A 20,296-nucleotide genomic window follows, 5' to 3' on the forward strand; every position below is an offset into this window, starting at 1 on the left:
TATTATTATATGCGAAAATAATTTACAAATGCTTAAAAACATCAAAAAAAATGATAAGGTCTTTCTTTAAATACCTGTATAAGTAGGTACTTATACAGGTATTGAGACAATGTAGGTACATTGTCTCATTGTTGAGCACATTGTACCTACATTGTTGATTTGTTGATTAGATAGGTACCTATAAAATTTTTAAATGTTTCAGGAACTTTATAATACCAAAGCAATCACAGCCCTTGCGGACATTTTTAGCAAAATTCAATCATTTTGTACATTCGGACCCTATCCAAGCGAACACTTATAAAATTTTAAGTTAAAATGCGAAAGTCTATAAAATGCTTTAAAAATAAGTTTTTGGCAATAATTTAATTTTTGGTACAAGCTTTTATCGCTGACTGTACTTTTATTTCCACATGCAACTACTCGTCGAGACAATTCTAAAAACCCGAAACACAATTAGATTTCATTGTTGTATCACAGGGTTCCTATGGCCACCTTCCAGCTCCATCATCAGATTAGCTCTGTCATAATAATATTGCATTGTCATCCGATTTATACATGCATGCATAATTTCAGCTCAATCGGGAACCGGGAAGTGGATCAAATTTTACTTGCATGATTTGATTACAGACCGACAAACAGACAGACAACGGGACAGGTAAACGTAAGGTAAAAGACTAAATAAAAGCTTGTAAAAAGCATAAAACACCACGAACACCGGTGTTTGCCGGTGTTTGTTATGTACTTACCTACGTCACAGAATAAATAACAGTACTAGCTAGGTACAGAAGACTCGCTCTCTAACAAAACGCGTCTGTTACGATCAGGACAGATATGGCCGCTAGGTGGCGACAGCGCCACGCGCGGCTTATGGCAAACCGCAAAATTGGGGTCGAACGGATGTCCTTTTAGCTACCTGTAGCAAAGCGACGAAATCGCGAAGTGAGACACGCCTGCTTACGTCTAAAGTGGAGTTCAAAAGAAATGGTAAATAATGCACCAAGCCTATTATGGATCACTTTATCCACATTTATCCACGTGATAAAACAATTGTCACTTTTTGACTCTGCGAGATAGAGAGAGACGGACACCGTTTTATCACCCTGTCACGTAGACAAATACGATCATCATATCCGCACAGAAGAATGTGACAGATTTTGTTTGCAACATATAACTTAACATTTTTACGAACGTTCTTTTCACTAAAATATTAATTGATAATTCACATATAGTACCTATGTAAACTGTTGACAATACCATGTTATGCCGTAAAAGTAACAAAGTTATGATGATGAAGGTAAATTAGTTTGTTTAACATTATTCGCAATTTCTATTGAACTCGGCTTTAAATTCTACATAATATGTTACCTATATCAAATGACAAAAAATATCAGACGAACAGAAGAGTTGATAAGATCAAACTATCAACAGAACAAAAACAATCAAATGGTCTATTTCTAATTTTCAATCCAGAGGTTGTCGACCGTGGGTACTGATTAGATACCATTTATCATTTAAATATTTGTTTTACCCATTTAATTTATTATGCTTGCACTGTCGATCGTGATGTATTGGACAAGTTGCTGGTAGCACTTTGATTTGTGTTTACGTCAACACCATTCACTTCTAATGCCGTAAGATAAAATTTATTTAATGTCAGTAGTAATGCAACGCACCTTGTGTATAATTACTGTGCTTTATCTTTGCGTCTCTATTGATTTACGTGGGATATATAAATTTGATATTTTTTACACAAAAAAGGGACATTTACTATTTATAATTATATTCAACAATCTATATAATACTTATGTATATTCAACAATCATTTTTCCAGAAAGAAAAAATCAGTAATTTATAATAACCTTAACATTTGATGCTTGTGATCCCATAAGCAGAACATTGAACTTTATTACTTTACAATAAAGCAGTAAATAAATAAATAAATATTATAGGCCATTTTTACACAAATTGACTAAGGTCCCACGGTAAGCTCAAGAAGGCTTGTGCTGTGGGTACCTACCTACCTACTCAGACAACGATATATATAATATATGCGCACTTAAATCAAATACATAGAACACAACCATGACTCAGGAACAAACATCTGTATCATCATACAAATAAATGCCCTTACCAGGGATTCGCACCCGGGACCATCGGCTTCATAGGCAGGGTCACTACCCACTAGGCCAGACCGGTCGTCAATAAATATCGATAACTATAAGATCGGAACAGATAAACAGTGACGCATCTGACGCATGCGTCGACTGTTCGTTTAGCAAGCCGGCTGTAATTGAAACCTCGTGATACGATACATATATGTATACTATATGAATTAACAACTGCCGCATTCGAACTTCAAGATATTCACAAGAGACGACACGTACTAGATCCATTCTAGATACGTTATAGTTTAGATATCAACTAGTTCTCCTTTGCAGCGCAACTCGGGCAACCAATGTCGCTTTTACGTTAGATAGAGTAAGATATCTATTAGATGTGAATTGGATCGCTAAGTCATATCCTGTGGAAATCGTTCAAGAGTATCTCCAGAATCGCGCAAATGTCAAATTCGACAGGTTAGATCTTAAAAATATCGTTGTCGTATCTTGGTGATGACTAAAACATATCTAATAGATGTCTATTTCAAAATCCGAATCGGGCCCCAAGTGTCTAAGTAGTTAAGTCGTTTTGTTCCATTATTTCTGTCTGGCAACTGCTCTGACCGTGAAAGTCGCATATTTGTCTCATTTAGCTCAGTAAACTGTTTGTTTGCTAATAAGTTTTCACTGAAATTATTTTTCATAACTGTCGAACATGTTTTTTCTGAAATTATTTTTCATAACTGTCGAACATGTTTTTTGTAGCAATAACTTTTTAACCAAACTGAAAAGAAGTTACTTGTTCGGAAAATTATAAAATTAAATTAACCGTCAAAATTGCATTATACATAATCTTTGAATAAAATAAGTTCTGACAAATAAGCATAAGAGTTTCCCTTAAACTCGTAGCTAGGGGACGGCAAATCGTGGGTTGCCATCATTTAGGGCTCTTTAGTAATATAAAAATCGGCTCTACAATTTAGAAATAAAAGTTGATAGACCAAAATCAATATTGTAGTTCTTTGAAAAACTTGAATGGCTATTTTTACTATGGATGGCTCCTTAAAAGTTTGCCGATTCCTGACGTTGTCGATATCGAAGATTATTTTTAGGGTTCCGTACCCAAAGGGTAAAACGGGACCCTATTACTAAGACCCCGCTGTCCGTCCGTCCGTCCGTCCGTCTGTCAACAGGCTGTATCTCACGAACCGTGATAGCTAGACAGTTGAAATTTTCACAGATGATGTATTTCTGTTGCCGCTATAACAACAAATACTAAACAGTACGGATCCCTCGGTGGGCGAGTCCGACTCGCACTTGTCCGGTTTTTTAGTAACACACTTGTCCTTTATACATATCGAATAGCAATAAATCACCACAAGAATTGGATAATTTTATAAAGCTGACTACTATCTTAGTAAGGCTAATAGCAACGATTGTTCATTCTAACTACTAAACCCTGACCCGATACTAGGAACGCTATTTGTAGGCTGCGTTGTTTGTAATGAAATAATCCCATTTATTTTAAGTATTTCAAATAGGTGTGTTAAGGTGGTGGTACTGGTGCTCGACGCGGTCCCAGTACATGTCATCTTGAAACTTAAGTCATTGTCAATAGAGGTGACAGTTAGGGTGTCATCTATGGGCATTAGCATTTCGAGCACTAGTACCACCACCTTCTTCTTCTTCTTCTTTCATCATCTCAGCCTATATACGTCCCACTGCTGGGCACAGGCCTCCTCTCGAGCGCGAGAGGGCTTGGGCTATAGTCCCCACGCTAGCCCAATGCGGATTGGATTGACTTCTTCTTCTTTATTATTTGAGATCTGTGCTCTTGTCGGTGGAGCAATCTCCAACTCGTCCGGTCCTCTGCCAACTCCTTAACCTTCTGTTATGACACGACCTGAACCTTTTCTTTTACCACCACCTTACTTATTATATTTAATCATGAATCATGTATTATCCGTTAATGTTAATTATAAGGTAGGGTTTGTTTGGTTTTTGTAAGTTGTTTTTCGCTTTGCTTTATTCGACACGGGCTTAGAAGAGATGCAATGCCCCACGTCTTTCACAATTGAATACATCATTTTTCTTCAGAGTTAGACCAAGACAAGTCAGCAACGATTTTGATAGCACACGCAGTGCGAGTGTTATTCATACGTCATAATTTCATAGAAGTTTGACGTTTAAAATAACACTTGAACGTGTGCTATCAAAATCATTGCAGATTTATCTTGGTCTCACTCTATCCACTTTAAGGGTACCTATACGTAGTTTGAATTCAGAACCTTAACTTGTTTTATTTTTGCAGTTTTCGTTTTATTTATATCCAATGTCGATTTTACCTTAACAAGTCCTGACAAATGTATTTACTTACAAGCATTTATGTTTCTCACCTTTAGCAGAATGCCCTCAATAATATTTCGACGCACAATTTTCGTGTCACTCAAAATGAAGTCTTCTGGCTGATTATATGGTGTCAAGAATAAGTTTAAGGCCTGTGTTTGTTATTTTCGGACATTGTAAAGCTTTAATGCAGGTTGATTTAATTTAAAAATCAGTTATACCGGCGAGTTTACCATTTTCCTTAAACGTAAAATTACTACATTAAGTATACCGGTCTACCAGCCGAGAAGTAATATCCTAAATGTATGACACCTTATTTCAAAAAATAGTTTTTTTTTTAATTTTTTTAATAGTAAGTACCTATGTTAAATATTTTCATGCTGAATACGATTCAAAATCAACTCTCTAAGTCAAAATATGTTTAAGAAATAACGTCTGGACCTTACCTACCAAAAATTAGGCTCCGCAATAGTTAAATTTCTAGTAGGTATTAGCTCTATCTTTAAGTTACGGAAACAGAAGAGATCTATCCATCTTCTTCGACATAAATAAAATACAATTAAAGTTCATATATTGTAAGACTAAATTACCTAACAATATATATATAATTATTTTAAAGATCACGAAGAACTAAAATGTTAATTAACTTCAAGAGTTATTAAATTTTAAATGAAATCCTTCATTAGCCAGCCGTTAAATTACGTTTAAACTTTTACATTGTCATGATTTTTAAAGAATAATTATTTTTGCCTGTTTTCATAATTATTTTAACATTTAATTCTGAGTTATGAGTGAAACTGTCATGGGTTCGTTGTAGCTTTTTGTTGATTTGATTTAAATCTGTCAGGTACCTACTTAATTATTTTACTGCGCCACCTCGTTGACTGGGTGTGCTTGGCAGTCATATCAGGCGATGAGTTTTGGTAAAACGTAAAAAAAAAACTCGTAAATAAAGTCCCTTCACTTTATACATTTTAATGGCCACTTCTGGTTATAGTATCCGTCGATGGTTATATATTCCTATTTCTCACATGCTTCCTGTGATCATGCTAGCATGTAAGAGTTATACAATACCCTGTTGTCACTTAGCTTGACGAATTAAAATACATAGCAATAAAAATACTTAATATAGACTTCATATTTCTTAAATTATTAATATTATAATCCATTAAGGATCAAGTAGGTATCAAATTGACATGATGTGACAATTCTCATCAAAAATTTATATCACATGACATTGTCTATGTTACGTCGCTCAATGTCAGTATTATCAAGTATCGATTATAAGTCATGTGCAGTGTTATTTATACATACATGCATTGTTACAACTGGTTTCTTTGGAACGATAGTGCACAGAAATGTCATTGCCAATACTCTGTCTAGACTCCCGAGGATAAACGAAATAAATGTCATGTACAAAGGAAAGCAAGAAATTAATTCATAAAAAAGAAAATTTAATTTGTTCTTAGAGTACTCCCTAAATAAGTATACCTAAATATCTTGAAGTTCGAATACGGCAGTTTGACATCAGGAATAATATGAATATGTCCTCAGAAAGTTCTGCAGTTGACAGTAAATTTCCAAATTGGTCACTGCAGCTTAAATGTACCTACTTTTATTTTCGAAATAACTGTCTGCCTGTGTCTGAATTGTATTAAACTTATTAATTTATTCAAAATTGGATATATATTCGTGTTAAAATAATTTGAACAGTTTAATCATCAACAACAGTCGGTTTGGCAGTAAAAATCACGATGATCGGTTAATAGACTGACAGCGTCCGTTGAGAAAATATATTTTTATCTATTTAAAAATTAATCCAAATATTTGACAACTTTTAAACACTTATTTTATACTTACTTATGGCTTATATTTATACTTTTTATTAATGATAAAATAGGTATGCACATGAGGCAAAATAGAAAGTATCGAAACATTATACTTGTTTAGTTTAAAGTCGAGGTACTGATATGAGCTAGTATATGTATAAGCGAAAGCTCACTTAAGTATATATCCTATTATCATTTTCACATTGTCACCACATGTCATCACAGAAACACTAAGAGTCGTTCGAAAATAGACCTTCGTTACATGTAATAAGGATTTTATATTCAAGGTTGGGATGAAAAGCAATACTAGTTATCATAGACCTCACAGCAATTTTTACGACCGTATAATCTGGACTAAGTATCAATCTTTTATCATTTCTAAATGGACTACCACTGCCAAGTGGAACTGTGAGCACAATATATATATGCACACTGAAAATATAAAATCACAGTTCTACTACCTCTACTACTTCTTTTACCTACTTTGGATTTTGGATGTAAAATATTTACTTACCTACTATTCTATAGGTTATAGACTGTAACTTACAGTGCGACATAAAATAGTAAAAATTACCTAAATAAAATGGAACTAAAAAAAATCCATACTAAATTGTTGCCATGTCGAATGTATGTTTTATCCGTCTTGTATTAGTTATCGTTACAAAACTAAAAATCAAATTGCATAAGTATCTGAGATAAACCAAGTATTAAGTGATAAAATATATTTATGGCTGTGAGTAAAAAAGGTAAAGACAATGAGATTGCAAGAAATTACATAACAACCAGAAACACTCAATTTAATTAAGATTATATTGTGTTTATTCTTATGCTTATTTTAATCTTTAGAAATATAGTTCCGACAATCAACACTTTATCTTCATTATCGTTTCTAATTTCATAAATCTTTATTTATACTACCAAACATTATTTATATCATAATTATTTAACTAACTTATGTAACATAATAACTCTTTTTTTCTGTCCACGTTATTTATTATTATTACCTTTACTAATAGAGTTTTATGTGTCTCGTATGTCGTAAATTCGTTGTATTTGTCACCTTTATTAATGATTAGCCGTAAAAAGTACCCATTAAATTACTTTATTTAGAACTGGAATCCCGACCAGTTCTAAAATAGGCTCCATAACTCTATCTTCATTAACCACGCTTACAGAACTGCACTCCAAGTGACCATTATATACACTTGTACGTATTTAAAGTGATAGCGATAAATGATAGTGAATGGTAGTTTTATGTTTTTATTCGTTTACAATTTTTCAATTAGGGGCTATTCACAAATTACGTCATTTCAAATTGGGGGGGAGGGGGGTCTTCGGATGATAGTAAAACGAAACGGGGTCATTCGAAGCATGATTTTTGGATGATTTTATTGGGGGGGGGGGGGGGGGTTCAAAAATCGTCAAAACTAGATGACGTCATTTATGGACAGCCTCATAAGTGCAACGTCACGCAGTAGTATTACAATTTACAATTGAAGTACAACCTAAGTAGTGAAATCAACGTAATAAAAATAGATCGATCGGCATTAATTTAGCTTTTATCTAGATATGTATACCTACCTACACGTATATAACAGTATGTATTTAAATATTTGTATCAGATTTTTCACCTTATTTTATTTTAAAATAACTCGCGTCGGTTATTTGACACTAGACTACTACAAAGTCCTTATAAATGACAGCTTCTGTGATCTTAATTTTCCTTTCCGTCTATTTTAATTGACGTTCAATAGATTCAATTCCACTCCGGCTGTCGCTCGCGCAATTATGTGATTTACTCGCCTGTGCAAGTGCGTGGCTATTCATAAAACTCAACGAAGGCACCGAATAAAGGACGACTCACGTTATGGCTCCTCTACACGATGGGCCAACGCCGGCCACTTCAAGGGACGCATTTATGCGTTAGAGGGAGCAAGTGATATTGCTATCTCATTCTACCGCATGGCTGCGTCCCTTGGAGTGGCCGGCGTTGGCCCATTGTGTAGAGGAGCCATTAGACCGGGCCCTGTCCGCTTCCGGCGCTTACTTTTCGATGACATGACAAACAGGCGATCACATGATACTTTCCATAGAAAACGATGCGCCGAAAGCTCCGGGTCGGACACGGCCCGGTCTAACGTGAGTCATCTTTAAGTAAATATGTAATAGTTATGTAGTATTGCATACAGAATGGCCACCCACACCCCGCCTCGAATGGACTTACCTCACACCGCGGCGGCAGCTTAGGGAATGCAAGCAGGGTCAAAAATGGTATTATTTATGCCGATATTTTTATACTAAATATTTACCGATCGCATTATCTACTACATATCTCTGATTAGCAACACAATGTCGGAGACCCGTAAATTTCCTGTTTTCAATAACTCGGAACCTTTTTTTGACCCCACTTTTCCATGATTACTACTACCTAATAGTACTAAAGCGTGTCCGTCACATTGATCATCAGGTTTTCTTTTAGGTAAAAGTTTGGTCTCCGTGTAGCCATAATTATCCCCAGTTTTAGTGTCATGTATAATAGTGACAGATTAAAATTTTGGTACAACTTTTTTTGTGAATGTGCGCTTTGGCCTGATGCGGCATTTGGTCGTTCACTTCCTATAAATTGGCGTTTATTGCTTACAAACATTAAGCAATGTTTGATAACATTCTAGTAGGATAGCTTTCCTCAAGCAGGATAGCTGTTTGAAACAAAGATGAAATGTTCTCTAAGCGTAGCAATATTAGATATAATATCTTAGGTATACTTATACATTACAGTCACTTGTTTAATGACAGAAACTTCAACCACATTTCTGTTACCATTATATTAATTTAATGAAATAAATATAAAGTAACTGTAAGTTTTAGTATTTTTCATTCGCTTTATTAATTTTATTCATTTTAAGAGAATACGGTAAACAAGTACCGTATATTTTCCGATATTTGTTAATTTATGCGTGGTAAGGCAGCAGTATTATAGATTATGATATTGCTTGGAACTTGGAGGATGTTTTTTTACAGTAGAGTAGATTGTCTGTAAATTCAGTTGACGAAATGCCGTATCTGACCGCGATAGTACCTACATGTTTTTTATTTATTTTGATGTTAATCTTCCGAGATAATCTAGAGTTCTTTGTGTCTGTGACTGATGTGACATTCAAGGATGTTATTCCACCCACTTACCGTGCGCTGGGGGCCGATTTTTGAAATTCGACCGCTCGATTTCGTGTATTTCGTTCAATAATATGGAGATATTATTACCTTTACTAATACTAGTGGAGACTACTAGGCATTTAAATTCTACTAATAGAATGGAAAACGAGTGGTCAATAGTATAGATTCCCAATTTCTATCGCTCGTATTTCAAAAATTAGCATTTCTCCACTTTCCACCGATTTTCGAGTGACGAAATCGAACGATCGAAATTCAAAAATCGGCCCCCTGGCCAACGAACCAGTTCAAATACTACGAGTATATAATCACAACGTATCTAAAAGGGTGTCAATTTTGGCAGTGGACCTTCACAGTCAAAATTCACTTTATAATACCTATAACTTGACAATTTCTCGGATTGAATATAAGCTGTATAACCTATTTTATGTTTTTATTCGAAAAGTTCTTACGGATCATGAATTTATTTTAACTTCTTCCAAGAGTCCAGATAAATTTGAATCATATCACCAAAGATTCTTCGCTATACCCTATATCTCTAATTCTCCATTTATTATCTTGAGGCATAGTCGGCCGATTCTAATCGTCTCTCCTCAAAACTTTGTACACCCTGATGCTGGCTATGGCTGATGGCGGCTGACCCGGGTATGTCCTTAAACTACGTCCAAGACCACCGGTGGACGGGCAGCAGCGTCCCTCAAATTCGGTGTAGTCGACTGCGATCGCCAACCCGCCTGCCAAGCGTGTCGATTATGGCATTCACCCCCCATCATGCAGATGGCGGAGGCCTATGTTCAGCAGTGGACGTCTTATGGCTGGGATGATGATGATGATGATGATGATGCTGGCTTGTCTGAAGCAGCCTTGCACCCTGCCTTGATGTGATACCAACGTTCTTGTTCACTGGTTTACCGAGAACACGCCTCTCCCGCGTAACCAATACACGGTCAGCATGCGTCTTGTTCGATTGTGTGTATATGAGCCCTTTATTCTGTCCATATAGTTTATGCACACCCACCGGAAATATACAATTAAATAGCAACAGAACACCCACTAACGAAACTAGGGTAAGGTTGTCGTTTATCACAATGGTAGGACGTTCTTGGACATATATTCGCTTCATTCTACCAAGTTTATGTTATGTTCCTTAAAATGCCATTGTGCCGCTTATTCAAACCGTCTCCTTGACGTAGCTTATCCTTTCAAGTGGCATACGTCATTTTTGAGTAGTTGGAATTTCGATTCTATTTTAATTAATCAATTTTCAACTTTAAATGACGTAAATTGTCCGGGAGCCAGTTCCTGTCACTTCAAGGGTTATTCTTGGACTGTTAATTGGTTATCACGATATCATTGTTGTTATTCATATTACTCAAACATTAAATCGGTTAGTCGCTATCCCGCTCGCCGCTTGCCGTGGTCTTGCCTTGCTTTGGTCTTCAGTTGATACTGTACGTTGCGTAGGTACAGTGTCACAATGTATGGGAAGAAGAAAATCCTTTCAACGGGACTTCGGGAAATAGGTGTTCAGCATATTGAAAAGAGCTCGACTCAATTTAAGATTATTTAAAAAATTATCCAAGTTTAGATAACTTCTTATATTTACCCTGAACCCATTTGCGTTGGCTCTCCGCCCAGCGGTTGTCTCTTCAAGAATATCAGTTTTGTTTTTACAGTTGGGTTTAAGTAACTTTAAAGTGTATCTGTATTTTGTTTCAAACTCATACAATTTAGGTTGTCTATTTTTAATGCCATATTTTCAGGCCCTCGTCCCTAATATAAGTTCTAATATAGTTTTCGTCGATAAGAGTCACTTGTGCACAATATGGTGGTGTACAATATGTGTACAAGTCCAGGGCCAGTTTTTAATCGGAACGTATTTTATGATTAAATTTTACGTTATTAAATCTCATGTCTCTCTCACTATTATGAATTTGTCTTAAATATGCTGCTATAATTGATGATAGTTAAAAAAAAGTTACACGAGTATCATGCTATATCTACTAAAATACATATTTATAGGTTTCATCCAAGCGTCATCTAACGACATTCTCAATTAACTAATCTAATGCGCTATTATTGTAGCTCTAGACTGTCATTGCAATGTGTAATCACGTTATATCATTTTAATCTTAGTTTATGGCAGTCAGGTGCCTTTATCGTCTGGGACGATAATTCCGTTTTAAAATTATCATGCCAATTTGATTGAGTTCTCTGTGCGTCTCTTTCATGTAATTATTTAAGTACGAGCGGGAAGAACTGAGATTGGAATGAAGTTGGTACATTCATTTGAAATCTGAATATGACTCTGGGATAACGGAATTGGCAGGGCGGTGTAAACAACTTGTCGATACCAAAGTTTCATTATTCCTGGTGATTGCTTTGGTGTTTATACCTCGTTTATTATTAACATGGATTTTAATAGGTTACTTGCTAAGGTGCTTGCGGTGTTTAAAAGTCTTGCATAAATACGAGTACATAGTTACTTCGAAAGAGTTTTTCTTATTGGGTTTGTGATGCTGACTGCAATTAATTTAGCTGATACTACTATGTTTAGTATTTTATTTATGTACGCTAGTATGTATGTTATTCATGTATTTTATTTATTTGTAGACAATATGTTAATTTACTTTTAAAATGTTATTGTACATTGCGTATTTTGTTTATTCTATCTAAGTTTAATTTTCCCTTCATCTACTCGAAGTTTAGTTGGAAGAGATCCCATATAGGAATAAGTTCCTCTTTGTAGCTTTATACCTCTATTTCTGTAAATTTTAAGTAAACGTGTGTTGCTCACTGTTAAAATAATACTGTTAAAATAATTCTTAGCATATAAGCTGTATCATTGTATTGACCAAGGTGTCGTATCAGCTTATCATCCGTTATCTTCCCGGTGTAATGTCAGTGCAGGAGATGAGTCGGATTAGATATCGGTCATGTGCACGGTTTGCGTCCAAATCAGGTGATCAGATATTTCGACAAACACTCGTTGATCGGGACAATGAGCGCAGTCTTTTGTGTTCGATAAAAAATTTTAATGGCGCATTTTCTTAGGTGATAATAGTTTTGTTTTTCAATTTGTACAAATACGTAAAGAAAAGTTCTTAAGATGACTCATTTAAAAAGAAAAACAATTGTAATATTTTTTATGAAATCATAGATAATTATTTGATAATTTTGTATTATTGATGTTTTGTATTTGTTTGCAGGACGTTGTCGAGGCACGTGGGCCTGACTCCGCGGCGGCCGACCCGCAGCGCGCGCGTATCTCCACTACACCGCCCGTCCGCGCTCGCGTCGCACGTCGCTCACTTCCCGTGTTCCCTGTGCTCGTACACCGTCCACTAGTGTCAGTGAAACCAAACTAAAACTAACCTCACCCCCCCAGTGAAAACCTCAGTGGTGTTCCTGTGAAGTGCTCGGTAGCCGAGTGAATGCGCGTCTGTTTCGATACCCTCTGCTTTGGATCGTCACAGCGTGTAGCTGCTGACGATGAGCCGAGGGTTGTAGTGCATACTGGTGGAGGAGCTCTTACCGTGGCTCCCACAGTCAACGGCGATAGGCGCGCGTTAAACGAGACTTATAGAGACATCGAACTGAACGGAATAATGGGGACTCCAAGCATGAATTCCGATTCAGAGAATTGTGTCGCGAACGCGACTGTGACAAACGATATGCAGCCTTTAGTTGAAAGGATTAGGGAACTGGAAGCGTTGTTGAAGCAACGCGACCAGGAGATGCTGGAGTTGCGCTCGCAGCTGGATAAGCTGCAGAGCGTATTCCCTTACCAGCAGTACGCTCGCGGCTCCCGCGGGCCCCGCAAGCAGAGGGCCCAGGGTATCTCCGCCGAGCCGCAGACCAGCTCCTCGCTGCAAGACCTGGCGCACCAGACCTTCCCCGTCTATGACAAGAACGAATCGTGAGTACCATTCTTATCAAATTCCTAAATATTTCGTAACGCGCAAAATATGTGGAATTCTTATGCAGTTTTAAGCTTGTAGTATAAACTATTTTGATCTTGCAGACAATGCGTTGAGTGCTTCATAAATGCATCGAGGATACGCTGCGGGTGCATGTTATTAATAGAGATTAGAATTGGATGAATCATAACTCATAGTCAGTTAATATTGTTTATACTTTGATGCAGTTAAACATAGTTTATGATATCTTAGTCTGCTGTTGAGTTGTAAACGGTTCTATGTACAAAAATGTTTAACAATGCTTCATAAAATAATTTTCCAGTAATGTTTCCTCGTAACATGGAAATAATGAGTCAAATTTACGTCTAAGAAATTATGTCATGTTGGTTGTGGATGATTATCACAATTTGTGTGAAGATCATTCTTTGTTCACGAACTGAAAAAACGTGATGGGATGTTGAATATCACACATCAATTTCAATTGGCACTCTTTTCAGAGCCTTAACTTTGTTTGTTTGTTTGGTAAACTGAAATCCTGTTGTCCATTATGAATGGTAATTGTATAGTCACATGATACCAAAAAAATTACGCTAACCATGCTACGAAAATCTTGAACTTCGAACAGGATATTTATGTACCCTTATCAAAGTTCGGGGTACCATGCTATATAAAGTAAACATCTGGCGTCTGATAAGTCCAAAACCCACACGTTAATTTTTACACGTTCAAGGTCGCTTATCACAGTTTCATCAGGAACGTTAAGTAATAAAACTTCTTTTATGTGGACGTTAAAACGCCTTGTTTAATTGAAGACTTACTTTTAGTGCATTTTTTGATAGCATTATTTATTACCTATTAAATAATTCTTAATGCGTATAAAAGAGTTGTAATTCCAAGATGTAATGAAAGGTATTCCACGATGTCCTACTGGAAAATTATGGTTAAGAAAACTAACAAACAAAACGTAAACAATTTACCCGCATATAGACATAAACAAGCCTAGAAGGCCATGTAATAGCCAAAAAAGAACTAAGTACTCGCTCATTGATAAAATTAGTATTCGCGTCGTGACGGTACTTAACGCGCGATCACCTAACCCTTTAGTCCGTAGCGGCAACATATTTGCCATCATATTTAAAACAAAAACGCATCTCTACTATAAGAATTACGGTTCGAAATCGAATGACTAGAAAGGAATGTCAAATGGTTAAAACGAATGGTAATAGCATGGGTGATCCTGAATTTCAACCAAGTTTGGCGTTTTTCGTATGCAACGCAGCGGCATGCGGGAAGGCTAATTTGGTTAATTTTGTCTGCATCCTTCGATCATGTGATCGCGTGTTATTTCTAGGCCACGTTAACCAGAGCTGACAGGTTATCGGTGGATCTGACGTTCAATTGTTTTGAGTAGGTGTCGATGTAAATCGATAACTAAGTAGAATTTGATTTGACCTTGCAATGGATATTCCAGAAATTACATAAGGAACGTACTCGTTGTAAGCACCAGTGTTATTTGGAATAATTCTATAAAACCATTTTTAATTTCAGTCATCAGTACGTACACAATAGTTTGGTAGAAAAAAGTGGTGGAGATTTTAAGATCATTGCGAAACTCTACATTTGTACAGTCACGGGCTTAATATAAGAATAAATATAACGACTGTTGAGAAACGTCTTCATTCGTAAGGACATTGTAAGAAACCTGTTTAAGTCAATGGTATGTTGAAAAAATATTTCTTTCGCTTTATGCAGTGGGAATGTTGCAGTACTGTAGACATTCAATTAAAAACTTGAAATTGAAAACTAAACAGATAAATATAATTTGCAATTGTAATTAGATCACATGACTGTGTATTAATTATAATTAAACATTCATCAAAGATAAACATTCTTTTGTATAGCGGGTTCATGTTTATTTTCATTAACGTGAGTAATTTTTATTTAACCTTTATGTGATGAGTAAGGATTTTTTCTTCTAGGAAAATATAATCAGAACCGATTATAGATATGTATTCTACGTGTTAATGTACTATTTCGAAAACACTAGTTCAAGGAAGCTAAGATAACCTTTCTGATAGTACGCATCTCATCTCTTTTGGAGGCTCCAAATGTAAAGTTGTGTAACCGCTCTAGGAAGTATGTATATGGTATGGTTATCTCCGCGTCACGTCAAAACATTCAAATTTATTGACATATATTTGAACTTGGGGTAATCCCCAAGTTCAAGTACTTATATGTCAATAAATTATAATTAATAGTAATACGTTATTATTTATCTAATTAATTGACTAAACACATGGGTAGAAACAAAATAAATAACTTAAATTAAAACTTACAAATAAATAATAATGTCCCAAGTCCTGATCCCAGAAGGCTGGCCGCATTACTCCTCTGGATAGCTATGCTTATCAGAACATGAACAATATTATTTGAACATGTTTATGAAATTTCGTGTTCATATTCCGCTCTTAGGTCTTGAATTGACAGCAGTAATATTTTATAGCTGCTAATAAATTGTATAAGTATGTTTGATTGATTGCATTTGTTAATCATAGTTGTATAATTGCCATGCAAATTAATATTTACATAGTTAGATTTATCTAGATCATATGTAGGTTTACATCGATTTCAATTATGATAATACATATCATAAACTTGAAGTGTTTCTCTATGTAGGTCTCAGTACAGATATCAGTTTTATCGTTTATGTTGTTATTAACGGCTACTGTTTAAAAAAGATTAAATTACTTGTATTATTTATTATTAGAAATGAAACGCATATCTAACTGTGTTCTTTAGGATAGCAATGCGAATTAAATAACAGTTGCTTTTTGTTGAGGGAATTATATTCCGTTATTGATTCAGGTGACTTCAAACTCATGTTCATAACTCGTGGTGGTTCACAAGTGTTTGTGACTTCGAGGGTCAATAAGTGTCTCACACTCAAGCTCAGGAAAATGCATAAAATCGTGTTCCAAAGTCATGGCTAATTCAGAGCCAAAAACAGACACGTGAGTTTAAATTTTGTCATTCATTTGTCATCATTACATCTATCTTGTTTACTTTAACCTCCACATGTATGCTAATTTAGGAACTAGTGAAACAAATGAAGATTTCGAATAAAGCTAGCTGTGTCCTTCGTCATATCTTTTAAACAAGCCTCTTTCAAAATATCTTATCTAATCTGATAATGTGATAGTACTCGAAATAGTTTAATCCATTTACGATTTCTTCAATCATTATTTATACGGGCGTTGTGATTTTAACATCTTATATTTCGTATTTATCTTTTGATATAAGTGTATACAATATTGTAGTAATGATACCGTCAAAACCGTCATTTTTAATGAAACTTCGTGATATTAAACTGACCTTTGACATGAACTTTTTAAGGATAGCAGATAAGGGGGTAAATTTATCACTTAGTCGTAAGTTTGATACTCCGGCCGAATTTTAACAAGTTGCATGGCTTTAACCAATAAATATGACACTATCGCACTGCTTGGGTTTCCGATCGTCGCTCTTGATTCTCGAATTACTATAATATTCTGACGTGAGAAATTACGAACACTTTAAAGTTAATTGAAAACGGGGTGGAAATACAACTGTAAGAACACGCCCAAAAGTAACATTCAGAGAAATGTCGTTCCAAAATTAACCTTTACGTTTATGTACAGGTAGGTAGCATTAAGGGTCAGTCATATAGTAATTTTTACTCAATTAAAAGGCGCGTTTGTGGTTAATATGTCATCGTTCCCGCGAACTCATACATAAGAACCAGGTCAAGAAGGCGGTAGACCTTGTTTTGTGAAATAAGGTATGGGTGTGCTGCCACAGATTTGCCACAATATTTTTCTTTATTTCCAAACGGCTTCAAGAGGGTACGAATCAAAACTGTGTCAAGATATTCAAGAGTGTTATCACGCGTTTGCTTTATTGTTCATGTCGAGAAAGGACATCGGGGTTGAATTGTTGCTAATTGAAACCTAAGGATATCTGCTGCATAATTCTTTATTGCTCTTTTATTGTTACTAATTGTGTTTAATATCAGTATGATAATTAGTTGGCCTGCTTATGATAGGGCGGTAATTGCGGCGCGGCAATTTTGCATGGACAAATTGGGTTAATTCGTGATTTAATGATCCTGTTCCTTGATACCTGTTATTTTCAATAATTCATTAAAGGGAGTCGAGTTGGTGTTTAATACGAAACTATAACTTCAATAGTACAGTAGTTTACATGTGTGGGTCTTATTGAATTTATTAGACATGTATTGCATACCTAGGATTTTACAGTAATGTTTTCCTCTATATATAGGTAGGTATAATTGTATTACGTAATATCTACTAAATATAAATGTTCATTAACTTTCTATTACTCGTATGTTTATTCGTTCATACAACCAAAACGGGGAAAAACATGGCTGGGTATAGTGGTTACATTATCTCTGTCGTGAGGCAAGCAAGGATTAGTCTTTAGGTGCTGTGTAAGTAAGTAAACTTTACGGATGCGAATCAGTTCGAATGCCTAAACTATTTAAAAATACATCAGAAGGCGCTACTTTAAGCGACAGTACTTCAGAAGCAGAACTTTAAGTGACCTAGTGATCGTATTACAGTAGATTGTATAGTAGTTTTAATATCTCTTCTTACGTATAAAAGCTAATATTAGTATTAATTCTAACATTATTCATGTTGAATGTGTGAGGAATAATGATCAGTTCATATTATATCTAACTAAACCATTTAAAAATACATCAGAAAGCTTCGCGCTCCGGTCCATCCATAAAAAAACTAAGTTTCAAGTAGCAGGATTTATCTAGCAGCATTTATCTAGCAGGATTTCGTAAGACTAAATCCTGCTAGATAATACTAACTAAGCATACTAAGATTTTCCCCTAAAAGAGGCAAACAGGACAAATGTTGTCATGTTACAACACGATATTCTTAGTTAAAGGTAAGAATCTTTCTGAGTAAGGAATAAGGATCAGTTGAAATACCTGAGCTATTTTAAAACTACTTCAGAAAGCGCCAGACCATATATCAGCGGTGCACTGAACCAGTAGCGGCCGCGTGGAAGAAATCATAACCAGTTCGGGACGCCTCCCGCCCGAGGATCGCAATTTGTGATATGCAGACTGTAAAGATGTTTAGCGTGTTAGTTTTTTGCATAAATTAGCATAGTAGGATAGGTATATGTATTTTTTTAGGGTTCCGTATAAATAAATAAACGGAACCCTTATAGGGATCACTCGTGCGTCTGTCTGTCTGTGTGTATGTCACAGCCTATTTTCTCGGAAACTATTGGACCAATTAAGTTGAAATTTGGTACACATATGTAAATTAGTGACCCAAAGATGGACATGTTTTTTTACAATTTTAAAATACATACATAGGTTCGAAGTTGTTTAAGAAAATAGCCAAAAAATTACCAACCCCCCCTTTATCTCCGAAACTACTGGGACTAAAATTTTGAAAAAAATACACAAAATAGTTCTTTATATATAGATGACAGGAAAACCTATGTGCAGTCAAGCGTGAGTCGGACTTATGTACGGAACCCTAGAAACGCGAGTTCGACTCGCACTTGGCCGGTTTTTTTACTTCTAGGGTCGATTATTACAGTAGTACCTAGTTGGTGCCACACGGTAGGTATTTACATAATTGTAAATTACATTTAAATATTATTTAAATGCACGAAAGTTTTTACAGTAGGTATAGTATTTGTTGGCGCTGCCATTTAATTATCTAAATCAGCAAAGTCTATATTGGCTCACGTACAATTTTTCGTTCGTATATTTTTAATTAGTACCTAATACCGTTTTGTGATCATAATTTAATATAATTTAGTTTCTCATTAAAAAAGGAAGATGATGATGATTTAAAAATGCGATACCTACTTTGTATTACTGCCGACATTGTCTTCCGAAAATTTACTCATAATGTCACAGAGTTTAAGTATATTTGTATTCAAATGTCGTTTCTTAAAAAGTTTTTAATCGCAATTGCAATTTTATATGAACTTTGGCACGCCCGTTTGCATCTCTATCGCCTGATTAGTGCATAACTAGGTACGTAAAGGGGCCCACTGATTAACTGTCCGCCGGACGCTATCGGCCCGTCAGATCAAAATTTTGACAGTTCCGAACAACTGACAGGCCGATACCGCCCGGCGGACTGTTAATCAGTGGGCCCCTTAAGAATTTAAACGAGTCTGTGTTTTTGAAACATCCATTTGCGAACTATTTAAAACTAGCCGGTGACAAAAAGCTGTACGAAGCCCTCATTACATGAAATCGCTGGATAATACGATGTTAATTGCCCATACGAGTACATGGCGCTAATTACTTTGAGGTATCTTTATTTAACACTTGATATGTTAGGTATGTATAAATTGCTACTAAGGGCGATAACTACATGGTTAGGTACCTACCATACTTACGCCAAGTTTAGTATGTCTAGTGATGAATGTATGTCCATCATTTTATGCTCGAAAATGTTATCTAAACTTTTTATTTTTCTAATTTTATTTCGCAAATAGCAATTGATAGTGTATGTAACCAATGTTATGCCATTGCTATAAAAAAATTATACTCATTTCCAGTTTCTAGGGATGATAAAAAATATGAAGTAATATTTCCGGTAACGTAATCATTTTCCAGTTATAATTGAATTTTTTTAATGGATAATAGTTATAATAGAACAGTATTTCCTTATTTTACAATTCAAGCACGTAAAAAAGCATTCTTACGTACTGGTAACTATAAAGACATTCATTCCTTTAGTGCACATCACTACATGTACCTATATCCAATAAATTGATGTTGCGTGAACTCCTAAATATGGAGATTGTAGAAAACGTATTTTATTACATGCACGAGAATATTCACAACTTTCAAGTCCTTTTAGTGCCAGGTCCTAACCTGGCGAAG

At 35.5% G+C, this 20,296-nt stretch overlaps 1 protein-coding gene across 1 annotated transcript in view; it reads left to right on the top strand.

Annotated features, from left to right (window-relative positions):
• LOC134672383 (cGMP-dependent protein kinase, isozyme 2 forms cD4/T1/T3A/T3B) overlaps nucleotides 1–20,296 on the top strand; it is a 147,951-nt gene that overhangs the window by 41,356 nt on the left and 86,299 nt on the right. The window contains exon 2 of the mRNA XM_063530247.1: nucleotides 12,655–13,364. Within this exon, the coding sequence (XP_063386317.1) occupies nucleotides 12,880–13,364 (485 nt within the window). The 5' untranslated portion in view covers nucleotides 12,655–12,879. The remainder of the gene's footprint in view (nucleotides 1–12,654; nucleotides 13,365–20,296) is intronic.

Source organism: Cydia fagiglandana, chromosome 17, assembly GCF_963556715.1.
Source record: "Cydia fagiglandana chromosome 17, ilCydFagi1.1, whole genome shotgun sequence".
NCBI classification, from domain to species: Eukaryota; Metazoa; Arthropoda; class Insecta; order Lepidoptera; family Tortricidae; genus Cydia; species Cydia fagiglandana.